This window comes from Lathyrus oleraceus, chromosome 3, assembly GCF_024323335.1.
Source record: "Lathyrus oleraceus cultivar Zhongwan6 chromosome 3, CAAS_Psat_ZW6_1.0, whole genome shotgun sequence".
Lineage (NCBI taxonomy): Eukaryota > Viridiplantae > Streptophyta > Magnoliopsida > Fabales > Fabaceae > Lathyrus > Lathyrus oleraceus.
Genome location: NC_066581.1, coordinates 22998906 through 23014894, shown reverse-complemented (window position 1 = coordinate 23014894; position 15989 = coordinate 22998906). Strand labels below are relative to the sequence as shown.

Sequence of the window (15989 nt, the reverse complement as noted above, 5' to 3'; positions counted from 1 at the left end):
GGAGTATTAATTTGTCTAGGGATAAAAAACATTGTTTAAATCTTTCTATTATTATTATCTTATTATTACTATTAATATTCTTAAATCTTTCTAATATGTCGTTTCTCTGCAAATCACGTGACCTAGTTTTGAGAGAGAGAGAGAGAGGAAGTGACACGCAGTTCAAGAAAGAGAGGCTCCGTTGCATTGCGTCGCAGAGTGAGTGAGTGAGAAGAAAGGGTCAAAACAAACCAAGGCCCCAACCCCAATGCACTCTCTCTCTCTCTAGTCACACTCTTTCAAATATCTTGTTCTCGTGTGTGGTAGCATCATTTCAATAGCAACAAGAGAAAGTGAACCCAAAAGCCTTTTGTTCTTTGATTCTTTCTCTTTACATACACTTGCACTCTTCTGTTTCCTTCTTTCCTATTCTCTGCTCTGAACTTGTTCACCTTTGTTTTTATTCTTCTCAGATAGAGAACCATCACCCCATTATTAATATAATAAAAATAATACTAATAATCTTCTATATAGTTGCTTACTGGTTGAGAAGTAAGGTAAAATGCAGCAGCACCTGATGCAGATGCAGCCTATGATGGCAGCTTACTATCCAAACAACGTCACCACTGATCACATTCAACAGGTCTTCATCTCCTTCAATCTCCCTTCTTGTTCTTTTCTTTTCTGAGGGCCCTTTTCTCTCGGTCTTCATTCTATGTTTCTGTTCATATATACCTACACACTACATATACCTATCTGCTTTACTTTTACTTTTACTTGTCAGCTTCTGCTATGTAGTTGTTCTTCCTGCTATGCTACCTATTCTTATTATTCTCATCGATCTATATTACATTTGCGCCCACACTATAACTTACTTTCAGACCTTGCTCATTTTTTTCCTTTTTTCTTTGTCCAAATAATATTTAATGCTGTTGCTTCTGCTACCTGAAAGTGTTACAGTTTTTTTATGACGTGTGTTCTCTGTGTTCACATATACTCCTATCTTACCTGAATGACCCTATTTGTCATTATTAAACCAACAACACTACTTGGGTTGGTGGCTACTAGATGCTTCTTCCCACTTGGAGATTTTTGTTCTTAATCTTTTCAACTGTGTGCTGATCCTAGGACTTATATTTTGTTGCTAATTACATTGGTTAATTCATATGATATGGTGTATATGAGTATGTCATTCTTTTAACATTTTACTTATTTTGCACTGCTAGTACTTGGATGAGAACAAGTCCTTGATTTTGAAGATTGTGGAGAGTCAGAATTCTGGCAAACTCGGCGAGTGTGCAGAGTAAGAATTACTCTAATTTAGATTCTTTCATGAATTTCATTATTTCCTATTAAGTATGATGATGATGTCTCGTATGTAAGAGACAGAAAAAGGTTTTGTTCCATGGAATATATGCATATAATGCCAACTATTAATGTTGCTATACTATATACATTAATTATGCTTACACTCTTAAAGATAGAGGATTGAAAAAAAATACTCCCAAACATGTTGATGGAAGGTGTGTCTGGTGTCTGACATGTACATCCTTCGGTCACTATTATAAGCAACAAAAAACCTTTTAGATTCATTGAATAAATGATGTATTTATTCAATGAACATAAAAAAGTTTTTGTTGCTTATAATAGTGACTAGAGGGTGTATATAGGTTGTTATATATAGTTATTTAGTGATATGTGTAATAATATATCAGGAACCAAGCAAGGCTACAGAGAAATCTCATGTACTTGGCTGCAATAGCTGATTCACAACCTCAACCACAAACCATGCCTGGTCAGGTATCAAAAACAAAGACATTGTAATATGATTGGTTATTTGGTTTGTTTCATTGTATATGATTGATTGATATTGCATTGCAGCAGTATCCTGGTGGTGGTGGAATGATGCAGGGTCAACAGCAGGGAGGAGGAGGAGGAGGAGCACACTACATGCAGCAGGCTCAGCAGATGACACAACAACAACTAATGGCTGCGCGTTCCTCGCTTCTATACGCGCAGCAGCAGCAGCAGCCTTACGCGGCACTTCAACAGCACCAGCTCGGCAGCGGTGGAAGTTCAGGAGGACTTCACATGTTGCAAAGTGAAGCATGTAGTAATATGAATGTGGGAGGAAGTAGTAGCTCTGGTGGAGGAGTAGGAGGGTTTCCCGACTTCATTCGCGGTGGAGGAGGTGATGGTTTGCATAGGAGTCTTATGGGAGGTGGTAGCAAGCAGAGTGAGATTGGGATGGGTTCTTCATCTGATCAAGGCCGAGGCGGCGGCGGCGGCGGTGATGGTGGCGAAAACCTTTACCTCAAATCTTCTGACGATGGAAACTAGTCCTAGTCCTGAATCAACTAGCTATATCTAGATCCATTTTGGTTTAGTTAATTATGAAGTTTAGCTTTTATGATTAAGTTAGTTAGCTAGGAGAATTAGTAGTGAATTATGATGAATTAGCTAGCAAGGTAGGTGAAAAACTTAAATGGATAATCTTTCTTGTGCTTATTCCAGGCAAACTATTTTCTGAGATTTGAATTACTTGCATTGAATGAATGTTAGCTTTTGCTTGCTTATCTATGCATCGATTCTATCCCAATCAAGTTTTTTTGGGGGGGTGTCTTATTATAATTAGGTTTTTTCTAGATTATTTTTACAAAAAAGACGAATAAGTTATTTTTTGGGGGGGTGTTTTATCATTTTCAATCATTCAAAATAGTTGTATCAATAAGTAATATCTTCGCCTTAATAATTTTTTTTAATAAACCAACTTATTAAAAATAAATTAAAAAATCTCTGATATAAATTATTTTAAACTTTGATAACAAATCATGGATTTGGGACACATCTAATGAGTATATTAGAATGATTAAATATATTGCCCAATTTACATATTATAAATAAGAGGCATATTAACATTTTTCTTTAATATAATTTATCTAAAAGATTAATAACATACATTTTTATATATTTAAAGAATTAATTTGTTAAAAAAATATTAAAAAATAACTTATTGAATATATATAATTTAAAAGATGAAAGATTATAGTTGACTTAAATTAAAAGTTAAATTTATTAAAACTTTTTTTGTTTATATTTAATAGATCAACTATCCATATTTAAATAATTTGAATTAAAAGACTAAATATTAAAAATACTAATATTAAATAATTCAAAAGAATATTTATTTTTGTTTATAACTTTTAAGATTAAGAAAGAAATGGCAACAACTTAAAGAAAATATTATGTTATTGTTTATAAATAAAAAGTTAAAAATTAGAAAAGAGATGTATTTTGAAATACCTCATATTCTCTTCTTTTCCTCTTCTTCTTTCCCAGGGTGCCAAGTCTCGAACTGAGTACCTCAAGGTTGAAGGGTAACCTCGCAACCAAGTGACCTCTCAGGAAACAGGCAATTTATGTCACAAAACATTTGAATTTAACTATAAACGTTTACTTCCAAATCCTTTAATGCTTTGGGAGGTGAGGTGACCGTGTATTAGTGTTAAAAAATGGAAAATTTTACACCTATCTACCCCACAATTATACCACTATCCTCCCATTTTACACAAACCACATATTCCATTCTTTGGAAATAAAATGTTTAAATGTAATAAAATCAATAAACTTACAAAAGTGTTTTCAAATTTTTAAAAAATATTTTAAATTTTATTAAAGCAATTTTATTTTGAAATTTTAATATATTTGAGTTCACTAAACTTTATTTGGTTTTTAATTTGAGTTTACTCTTACACAATGTTTCTTTAAAAGAAATTATGAACTTATCAAAAGTTGGTTTTGGTAGTTAATGAAACTTTAAATTAAATATTTTTTGTATTCTATTAAAATCAAGCTTTAAATGATTTGGACTGATTTGTTTTGGAAGACAAGATAGTATTTTTCTTAGCGAAATGAACCCTTTGCTAGGATTTACTTCGCCAGAGAATATGGGAAAGAGCGTAAATGAGATAGATTTACTGGAAATGAGTACTAAAAAGATTGAAGAGGGTATGTTAGAAGGGATGATGGTGGCAAGAAATACTTCTATTGGCCCAGGTAAATTATATCGAGATATGGTGATTGGTCTTTCAAACAATTCTGGCATAAGTATGGAAGAGGAGGATGAATTGCTTATAAGAGATCACCAGGAGGGAGGTGAAGGACTGAAAATTGTAGAAGACAAATTTGGAGAGTATGAGTGGCCAAGCTTTGTTCTGTCTGAATTAGAGGAGAAAAGAATTCATCGACCTTGGAGAAGAGGAGTGATTGTAAAGCTCTTGGGGATGAAGATTGTGAAGACAAGTTTCTCAAAGTGTTTTGATGAAGACATGCTCAACATATATGCACTGCAAAAAGAATGACTCAAGACTCAAGCTCAAGCGTTTCCTTTCAAAGCATTTCAAAGTCTTTAAGATTACTATTGATTCGATCAAAGTGTTAAGGTATTAAAGGTCTCATTCTCTCTATGATAAGTCAAGTGTTCTAGTTTTTATCATTCATTCATGTGTTGGCTGCTTAGGTCTCTTAAATTTTTATCTTGTGGAAGTCACCTTAATTTATAATTGCATTCTGCCATTCTGTTGTGTGGTAATCGGTTACCAGCATTAAGTAATTGATTACGAGCTATGCGTGCTGCTGTACAAGGCAAGTTTTACAACAGGTAATCGATTACACAATATAGTTTTTCAAATATTGTAACATTGGCTCAGGTGTAACCGATTACGCCATATTGGGTAATCGAATACCACTGAACCAATGGCAGAAAACATTGCATTTTTTCATGAAAATGTTCTATGGAGTGTGTTCTTGAACCATGACATCCTTTCATGTATCATAACCATTTAGAGAGGTATCTAAGGGTTATATATAACACTTTTCTGTAGAATTTGAACACACCTCCTCTCTCACAAAATATTTTAAAACAATCTTCTTCATTCATCTTTTCAAATTTATTTCAAGTGTTCTTGATCAAATTTTCTGGTGAAACTATTTACAAAATTTTCATACACATTCATATAGTTTCATCCATATAATTTGAGCACTTGTTTGTCATAAAGAAGTTTGATTACTTTAAAGAAGAAGATCAATCAATAGATTGATAGATTATTTTCACTTGTAAAAAAATTCATACTATTTCTTTATCCTTGTTGTCCAGGATTGTTGGAAACAAGAGGTTCATTAAAAGGGAGGATTGTTCTCTTTTTGAACTTAGTGAAAAATCCAAGAGGATTGTTATTGGTGTGATTGTTAGTGTCTTTATTGAAATACTAGGAAGAGTCTTGTAAAAGTCCTAACAATAGTAAAATCTCTTTCATGTTGAAAGGGGACTGGAGTACTCTCGATCTGTGAGGGGAACCAGGATATCTCTTCGTGTTCTTTACCTTTCCGCACTTTACCGTTCATCGCTTAACATAACCACAAAAGAAAGAACAAAGTTTTTCATAAAACCGGAAAAAGTTTCAAAGAACCTAACTCACCTCCCCCCCCCCCCCCTTAGGCGTTACTCAACTGACAAAGATTGGATACAAGGCGTTGGAGACGAGACTGAAGCAGATGTGAGTGAAAAATTGTGTTATTAGAATCATTGATCTGAGTAATCATTACTATTTAATTACATTTTCTCACGAGTGTGATAAAAGGGCATCAATGGGAAATGGTTTTTAGTTCATCTACGATCACTACCTGGCGGTCAAGGACTGGTGTCCAAATTTTTAGTCGGAGAAAGATACCATCGATGAAATATTTGTTTGGATTAGGATTGTGGGATTACCAATAGAATACTATTATACTAGAGTTCTGACTTTCATTGGTAATCGAGTAAGACGTGGGATAAAAGTTGATAAGAGCACCATGTAGCATGAAAGATGGAAGTATGCGAGAATTTGTGTCCAGGTCAAACTTTCAAAACCATTACTTGCACTTTTCAACATCAAGGATAAGAAGTACCACATTGAATATGAAGGTCTTCATATCCTTTATTTAAGTTGTGGAAGGTATGGTCATTATAAAAAAGGATGCAAATATATCAATAGAGGAAAAGCTCCTGATCAAGACGAATGTGATGGCAAGGAGAAAGGGATAGGAGAAGGATCATCCAAGCAGGTGGAATTAAGTATGAATGTTGCTGAAGATGGTCTCTGGAAGGTAGTGCAGAAACAGAGGAAAGGAAAAAAAACAAGTGGAAGGATGAAGAAACAATATTCCTGTGAGAATTAATGATGAGATTAGGTTTTCGGGAACGAGATTTGCATCTTTATTAAGTAATAAAGCCAAATATAATGAGAAATTTGGCACTGATATGCCAGCAGCAAAAGAAAAGAACATTAGTGGAGTTTCCGAAAACATGTTGGGGACATTTAGTAAGGAGGTTATTGTTGGTGTAAGCCCTAGAGGCCAATACTTTTGGTACTTGTATCAAATTATTATTAATAATAAAAGGTTTTTTCTTTATTATGTTTGTTTAATAAAGTCCCTGGAATAAATAGTCCGTTTAATGTATCAAGTGTGACTTAATCATGAGATCACATTAAACATAAGGACACTATTCTTAAAGTATCCGTAGTCGAGCTTTATTGTGAAGTGGGATAACATTAAAGCATGAAGACTATTATGTTTATAGACTGGTGATCACATCTCATGGATCATGGATAAGGAGTTATCAAGTCTCAAACATAGGTATGAATATTAAGAGTAATATTTATACTGGATTGACCCGCTATGAGAATACTATATAGAATGTTATGCAAAGTGTCATAAGTTATTCTCATGGTGATAATGGTGTATACCACCCTTCGACCTGAAACCACTATGGACCCTAGATGTAGAGTTGAGTGCCTTATTGCTGATCAAACGTTATCCGTAACTGGATGACCATAAAGACAGTTGATGGGTACTCCACGAAGCATGCTAAGGTACATGAGTGACCTAGATGGAATTTGCCCATCCTGCGTAATAGGATAAATGTATATGGGCCCAATATTGAACTGAACAAGGATGACACGGTCTATGCCTTGTGTTCAATATAGACATAAGGGCAAAAGGGTAATTATATACATAATTATTATCACAGAAGGATTTGTCAGATCACGTGATATTTTCGTGTCTTGGGTAGTGTAAGACCCCAATTTTGGCCCTAAGATCCCTCATGGCATCATAACATTGCATTTGTAAAGCCTCAAGGATCATGAGCATCTTGGTTCCCTTTGCCTTTGGGTGGGACCTCTTGTGAGTGGTTTGAGATCACCAAGCATGCTTGAATTGTATATCATTGCTTTTCTCATTTTATTTACTAACCAAAAGCACAACAATATGTCACTAACCTTTCTTGTTTGTAGCTTGAGCAATCACAAGGTCTAAAAGCTTCTAAGAAATCCTTTGTGCAATGATAAAGTCAAGAGAAGATGAAAGCAAGCATGGAAATGGTTCCCAAAGATCTCATCCATCAAATATGCCTCCCTAGTATCTCAATTCATCATTTTGACCAAAGCAAGTCAAGGGTTTTGAGGTTTGTTTCTCAAGGAAACCCTAATTCATCTGTGTACCAAGTGTGCCTTGCTCATGAAGCAACCCCAGCCCATGGTCAAATACCATCAAGGGAAGTTATTTAATTCACCATGTCATGCATATTTGAACTTATTTGAGTTTCCTCAATCATCAATTCATCAAGATATGAGTTGTGGACTTGAGAAGTTGATCAGTCAATTCATCTAACTATTTTGAAATGCACTGAGACCTAACTTTTTATGTGTTGGTCAAATGGAGATGGTCCCAAGATAAAAAATGTTCCTAAGAACAATATGAACAACTTTCATGTTCATAATATTTTTATTTAAAGCTTGGAAAGTCATCTTCAATTCCAAGACATTATAGGTCATTTTGACTGAAACCCTAATTTTGGGTCAACTTCCCAAGAACATAACTCATTCATTTTTTATGATTTTGAGGTGTAACAAAATGAATTGGAAAGCTTATTGTGTCCACTTCAAATGTTATGTTGAACAAAATTTCAAAATCTCAAAATAAATACATGTGATAATGCAAAATATTATAGGTCACTTTGGGCCAAATGCATTGAAATGGAAAAAAGTCCAACTTCAAGTGCCCATAACTTCTTCATAAAAAATCCAAATGATGCAAAATTTAAGTCCAAATTGATTGTCTTGAAGAAATCTACAACTTTCATGTTGAAGGTTTTATCATTTGGAGCTTGCATCATTGAGACAGAAGGGCTTGAACATTGGCCAAATTTGGAAACTTCACTTATGCATGTTTTGCACCCTACACTTTAAATTCAAAATTCACTAATTTCCAAGGCCCAATTGAAATTTTGATCAACATATCATTTGTTCCTTATGCAATAAGCTTTCTAACCATTACTCATGAGGTAGCATTTGGAGTTTGGAAGCACCATTTTCGAAGGCATGAAGATTAAGTGCATTTTGTGAAATTCAATTCAAATTGCCATGCATGAGCTGTTTACACTTCTTGTACATGTCCATTTGCAATTCACATGAGCTCAGCAGGTCATTCCAATCTTCATTGGGCCTTCCACATGATCACACAAGCCCATGCAAGGAAAATCCATTTGCCATGCACACGAGTAAACTCATGCACTCAGCCATTTCCAGCTATAAATACATGTGCTATGCTTCATAATTAACCAACCTAAGGGCGCCTGAAATGCTGCAAGAGTGAATCCCCAACCATACCAAAGGAACTAAGTTCATCTTTCTTCAAAAATTCAGATCTGAAATTCAATTGCATTTGGTTGAATTTCCAGATCTAAAGTTCCTAAACCTTCATCATTTGATCCATTGAAGTTCTGTTTTGCAAAAGGAACCAAGGAAAGGGACTCAAATCTTCATAATCCAAAGGTGTGGATCAACTGGTTTTTGCTTCGAATTTCTTTGTTCTTTGATCTATTGGCCTTGATATTGTGTTGTCTGAAGTCCTCTCTATAGAGGCATCATTGTTGTATGCTTAATTTTTGAAATCGAGCAAGTTCATGATGAACACCATCAAGCTTCCATCTCTGATTTCTCTCTTAATAGGAATCTAGAGTGGAAGTGAGTGGTATAGGAGTGATGTACATCACTTCACCTTTCGAACGGTGCCTGGATCGTCCATTTTAGTGAGCATTTGAACCTCTGCGTTTTTTGGCCTTCGCCGGAGCTCACCGGAGAAGACGGTGGCGTTGGCCACCGTCCTTGTTGCCAGATCACATGTAGACCGTTTGATCATGTTTCTAATTTGAATCGTGGCCCTTGGATGATATGACTTTTTTTAATTCATTATGTTACTCATTGACTTGGGACCATCGTGCGCGCGCATCTCTCCACCTTTGGATGTGCCAGCTCAATTAATGAGCTTAGATCCAACGCCTCTCCTTTTTTCTGATTTTTCTAATTTCCATTTTATTTCTTTTATTTCATTTAACTTCAAAAATGCATAACTCTCTCATTTTAATTCCAAAAAATATGGGACCAATTGCATTATTTCTCTTTTTAATTCTAGTTTCTAAAAATGATTTTTAATATTTTTTATTTTATCATTTGCTATTTTTTAATAATTTTCTCTTTTCTAGTTATTTTAATTCATTTTAAATAGTTTTTGATATTCAAAAAATACAAAAATATTTTCTTAACCTATTTGAATGATGATGGATCTATGAAAAATATTCTCATCAATTTATTAATTGATTTGAGATTTATTTGAGATTTTAGTTTAATTAGGTTATTTTTATTCATTTTTAATTGATTAAAAATAGTTTCTGACTTTTAAAAATGCTAAAAAAATTGTCAAACTTTGTTTGACCATGTTAAACTTGGGATAATTCATTTGGACTTTTTAAAGTTGATTTGAATTGAATTTGAAGTTTGACCTTTCTTTAATATTTTAATTCAAGTTTATTTTAAATATAAAAAATGCCAAAAAATACTTTGTTTATTTCTTGACTTCCAATCTTCATCTCATTTCTGATTTTGAGGGTTTGACCTTGATCTTCCCTATCTTTGGTCAACATTTATGGATTGGTACATTCCATTTTACTTAATGCACTTTATTTTATTCATTTCCATCTTCTTCTTCTTCTTCTTCTTCTTCTTCTTCTTCTTCTTCTTCTTCTTTTCTTTTGGATCAATGAGTTAAAGGTTGATAAGTTAGCATTAATTAGGGAGTGTAGCACCTCAAATTTGCACCCCCATTTGTACATTCATTTCATTTTTAGGTCATTGACATTACACTAACATTACATTGTCATTGCATAGTACATGGCACATTGCATTGTATTCAGTCAACTGTAACTGGCATCAAGGAGATTCATCTGTGCAAGAGACCAAGCATTTCCTTGAGATGAAGGCCCTATGTTTGTTCTAGAGGGTTTGTATGAGCCAAGGTTCATTTTGAAGTAACTTGACCAAAGGCTAGAGGCTCAAAAGTCATCAGTACATGTCCAAGTCATCTGAGACCCATAAAAGTCAACTGCAAGTCAACTGAGGGCTAGGAGGTGGAGAAATGGTTTGAGACACTTCATTCATGTCCCAAAGAGGTTCATTCATCATCACAAGTGTTTACATTGAAGATTTTGAAGCCAGATCAAAAGTTTCCAAAAATGGAAAATGACCTGTAATTTGGAAGTTTCCAAAAATGGCAAGTTTTGGACCAACTTCAATTCAACTTTCCAACATCAAAGAAGCTTCAAATTAAATTTTGTCCAACATGAAAGTTGAAGATCTTTCTCTCCTATTTCCAAAAAGTCCAAGATCATGAATTTATAATGAATGGTTAAGGAGTTATGATCAAATCATTGCAAAGTGTGTTTGAAACTTCAAATGGCCATATCTTTTGAACCAAAACTCCAATTTGAGTGGCTCTTCTTGCATTGTTCTTCTTATGACTCATACTTTCCAAATACCTCATCACATGGCATGAAATTTGAACATATGATCATTTGCTTATTCATGAAGTTTTTGAAGGAAAATTGCCAAAATCAAAATTGGTTGATCACATGCATATAATTCCAATTCTAATGTGTGCATGGGCTGATTTTGAGTGGATTTGGGCCCTTGGTGTGTATTGTTCACGTGGCCATTTCACGCATGAAGTGAAAATGCAAATTGGAGCATACACCTTGTATTCTTCTAATCTCAATTAACCTTGGCTTAGTGTTGATTTCAGATTAATTAGGAGGTCATATATAAGCTTAATTGCAACTGCATTGGGGATAACACACAGTTTCAGATCTAGAATTTGAGTTTTGATCCTAAATTTCTCTCAAAAAGAACTTCAAAACTCCACGCATAAACACCATTTCTCTTGGTAAATTGTTGATCCTGGTGAAGTCTAGAGCAAGAATCAAGTGCTACTTTGTCCAATTCGTGCCAGATTCATGCATGCTGCAAGCTTGAAGGTACCAATGGAAATTTCAAATTGAGCTGGAATCAAGAGGAATCAAGCATCCATACCTACACAAAGCTTCATATTAAAGTTGATGGAGTGGATCTGGGCGTGACTGAGGACCTGAACCTACTGTTTTAGCCAATTGATCTTCAAGAAGGTGAAAATTCGATCTCAATTATTTGCCAAACCATGTAGATATTTGTGTAGATCTTTTAACACTGATGATTCTGAGCTAAAAATCACATGAAATGATGCATTATTGAACGAGTTATGTGTGAATAAAGTTTTGTGCTCCAATTTGTTTTTGCTCGATTCTCTCTTATTATGATGAATTAAGCTTAGTTGTTTGTTGATCTTTAATCACCATGGAAAGAGCTTCATAATGATGTATTTGTTTTGGATTTCTGGAAAAATTCTGGAAAATGGTATGAAGTTCTTCACTATTCATCTTCGTCTTCATGGAGAAGACGAAGTAGCATCCACATAGTGACGGCTTTAGCGTCCACTCTGGTTATTGCATGCGTGGCCTAGGGTTTTGTTTTGATTGGTCCACGCATTTGCCTTGCAAGCAGATCCATTGGTTCAGAATGTTTTGACTATTGCCACATAAGCATTGACTGGCCACGCTGTTTAATGAAACGGTGCGTTTCATTGGCCTGGCGCGCTCACATTTGAATGTTCACACGGATTGATTCCTGGCGCATGCAATTATTCAAATGTTCATCATATTTTTTGCCTTTCCCTCCAAATGCCATGCTATGTGTTCATTTGATTTTTATTTTTTTCATCAACTTTAAAAATGCATAACAAATTGAAAAATGGCTCAAATAATTCCAAATTTTTTGTGGCATGATCCTCTGTTTGTCTAGTTTTTTATGGTGATGAATTTTGAAGTTGTGCATGGCTGGTTTTTGAATTGTGTTAGAAGATGTGATCATGTGTGCATGTGTGACCTTGCCTTGCTCTTTCTATTGTGAAATGCTTGATTTTAATCCAAATTGCTTGAAATTTTGCATGAGTGTTCTTGACATGTTGTTGGATCTTTGAGGATTGATTGTGCATTTTTCTCATTTACCATTTATGTTTTATGCATGTGTTTGCATGGTGTGACAATTTGTGTCACACAATTTGATGATCAATTTGTGCAATTTAATTTCCATGCCAAGTGATCTTTGATGCTTCTGATTTTTTTGTATGATGATTATATTGGATGTGTTGAATGCTCATGATTTTCTCCAGAATTATTTGAATCATTTCTGTTTTGATTTGGAATTTTCATTCTTAATGTCCAAATGTATGCCTTGAATTGGTCTTTGACTTCTCTTGCTTATGACATGGCCTTGCATGATGATTTTGGTTTGGTCCTTTTTAGGACTTGTTCTTGATTGAATAAACATGCTTTGTGTTGAATATCAAGTTCTGTTTTGGCTTTTTGATCCACTTTTGACCCTAGGCTTTGACCTAGTGGTTTGGACTTACCATTTGAGTTGTGAATTTCAGGTTCAAGTATGCATCTCCATGATTGATGTGCTTTTTCATTTGAGCTTGGTCATTTGTTGTTGTTGGCTAACATTTGTTTGTTTTGTAGGCTTTGATGATAGTTCACTTGAGTGTTTGCCTTATGGCTTACTCATTGTGCATAGTGGATTTGTTTGTCTGTTGAGATCTATTGACTGTTGTTTGTTTGTCTGAGTATTGTACTGATTTGTTTAGTTGTTTACACAGGTACCTAAGTTGCTTTAAGTTCATTTGAACTTTGATTTGCTTTACTTGTGGTTGGCATACCACTTAGGTAATGACCTCTGACTTCATGTAGTCTGGAAGACCTGTCATGTTATGTTGGCAGGCACCTGTCTGAAGCCCTCCTTAAGAGGCAATGTTTGTGATTGTTTATCTTTGTGCCTTGTACATTCAAAGACCTCATAAGAGAAGAGGTATTGGCAGATACAAGGGATGTGCAATCCATCCCCTGCTATTCCGTTGAGTCATTCATCTTGCTCACACCATGTGTTGATGCACTTTGAATAAGAACCCAAGATCTTGTTGTGTCAGTCATTGTGGAGTAGAGTTCCTGATTCTGGACTCCCACACCTTCATTGTTTGAGGCTCTCCCAGACCAGGGATAAGAGCTGTGAGGTCTTACCCTCACTTCCCATTTCATCTGCTTCACCCTAACTCTCAATGTTAGGGTTAAGAGCTAACAACACCCTTTTCCAGTTGGCTTGTTTGTCGAGGTTGATTTGACCCCTTGACTAAAGCCCAACCTTGTATGAGCCACTTGTTTGCATATAATGTGTGTGCTTGCTCTCTTGTGCTTGTGTTTTATCATGTGTTGTTTAGGCTAGCTTGCTTCCTGTGCAAGTTAGGATTAGAGACCTTAACATAGGGATCGTATGCATGACAACTTCTAGGCTCGAGTCGTAGTCTCCCTAGTAGTCTGTTATCTCCCTTGTCTCTGGTTAGGATAGAAGTTCTTTCCCTGTTCAGGGGAACTACGTCGCCCTGATCCTCATACCAGATGAGGTACGTAGGCAGGAGATGAGCTGATCTCTCCGGGAGCCCGCTTTTTTTTTTGTGTGTGTGTGTTTGTTCACCCTTTCTGGTAGGAGTCTGATGTAAGTCCAGTGATTGGCATTCGGTTTCCTGTGTGTGTTTGTTGTTTGGAGTCTGACATAAGCCCAGCGATTGGCAGTCGGTTTCCTGTTTTGCTTGGTGTGCCTGGAGTTGGATATAAGCCCATTGATTGGCGTTCCGTTTCCAGTTGTGTGTCTCGTTTGACGTCTCAGCGTCTCCTTTGAGTGTCTTTGTTTGGCGTGCGTTAGCCGAGCTACGAGTGCTCTGATTCTTCCTCTGGTTAGAGAAGATACATATGCATAGGATGCGACATCCTAGCGAGCACGTTCCGCTTTCCCCCCGAACTACTTCGACTCTGATGTTTGTGTCTGACAAACTACGTAGGCCCAGGATGCGACATCCTGCCGAGTCCCCTTCTTCCGTCTTTCATCTGCGTTTCATTCCAGCTTTGTGCAGTTCTTGAGCAGTTTTAGCAACCTTTCTTCAATTCTTTTTTAGCGTGGATCCCGTCGAGTACGACAGATGCGTAGGGGGTGCTAATACCTTCCCTTCGCATCACCGACTCCCGATCCTATCAATCTCTGGTCGTGAGACCATTTCCTTTCCAGGTTTACTTCGAGCGTTTCCTTTCCCTCCTTTGGGATAAATAACACACGGTGGCGGCTCTGTGTCTTTTTCCCGCCGTTTTTTCGCGTAATGTGACAGGGAGGCTTAATCTTCCTTGATTCAAATCTAATTCATCTTGATCAATTGATCAAGTGAATGGCTTTGCATTAAGGATAGATTGCTTCTAAATCATGCAAAGGACTTAAACCAATACAAGATCATTTCTCATTCTCTTTTTGGCATGGCAAGTTGTTGGAACTTGATTCACTAATCAAGACTTCTAACTTGTGTTGTTGCCTACATTATTATTGACCGGCCTCAGATAGTTGTGACTTCTACATAAGTTTGTCATACCCCAAAATTTGCCCGTTAATATTACAAGGCATTTTTCAAGGCACCCCAACTTATTTTTCAAGACATTGATCTTAAGGGAACAAAGACCCAGCATACCGGTGGCCAAATCCAGAAAATGGCCTAAACTGGCTTGCTCGCTAGGCGAGCAAATCCTTCGTCTAGCGAAGCTTGCGAATACTAGAATTTTTGGGCTTCATTCTGAGCCCATTAGGTCACAAAAAAGTATTATAAATACCAGCACTTCAGTCAGGAAAGGGGACGAAAACGGAGAGGTAGAAAGAAGGCACAGCAAACCCTGGAGGCTAACCCAGAGAATTCAGAACAACCCTAAAGGAAACCCTGAAGGAAACTCATTTGCACAAAGGTTACCTCCGCCCAACTCAATCCGGCATCAACCCTAAGAGCGATCTGCCAATCCAAGGTTGCAATTCAATTGCAAACAGGTTTGCATTACTATTACCGCTTTATGTTCTTAATTCATATGTGATATCATGATTGAATTCATAAATATATTTGAGGTTTTACATGTGGACTTAAATATGTATGAATATCTTGAACATTTAACCATGTAATTTCTGTGATGGATGCCATAGGGTGTGGAGCTCGCTGAAATCGTATTGTTCTTAAATCCAAAACCCGCAGCCGTTCGCTAGCACATCGCTAAGCGAACCTGTAGCGAGTGTTCGCTAAGCCCTCGCTAAGCGAGGCAGCAGCGAACATGACAGTCGCTAATTTTTCTGTTCTGATTTTTGCTAATCCGACATGTTTTATTGTAACCATGCATGGTTTACCTGACACTATTACTGTTGTGATTCCTTTTGTTTGGTGCAACTCTTGATTGCACCCTGATTTGGTATTCTGACCTGTTTGCTGAATTTTGTAAGGGTTCACACATTCCCGGAAAAGGTAGCTTGCTAGGTATTCCACTTTATTTGTGGGATACCCTTATGGAGATTCATCCTAATTACTTAATTGATTTTAATGTGGAGATTCATCCTAATTACCTAATTGATTATAAAATATTTCCTTTGAATATGTGATCTTGGACCTCTCTTCGTTGCCTTACAGTATTACGGTAT

The 15989-nt window shown here is 36.1% G+C and overlaps 1 protein-coding gene across 2 annotated transcripts; it reads left to right on the top strand.

Annotated features, from left to right (window-relative positions):
- Positions 1 to 206: 206 nt before the first annotated feature.
- LOC127132218 (GRF1-interacting factor 1) lies at positions 207 to 2553 on the top strand. Of its 2 annotated transcripts, none has more exons than XM_051061122.1 (4): positions 207 to 622; positions 1206 to 1282; positions 1695 to 1779; positions 1861 to 2553. In XM_051061122.1, the coding sequence occupies exons 1-4, from the start codon at positions 542 to 544 to the stop codon at positions 2317 to 2319; spliced, it is 702 nt and encodes a 233-aa protein (XP_050917079.1). In that variant the 5' UTR covers positions 207 to 541; the 3' UTR covers positions 2320 to 2553. The 2 variants fall into 2 exon arrangements, with proteins under 2 accessions (XP_050917079.1, XP_050917080.1); XM_051061123.1 differs by having other exon boundaries at positions 210 to 622; positions 1864 to 2553.
- Positions 2554 to 15989: the final 13436 nt, after the last annotated feature.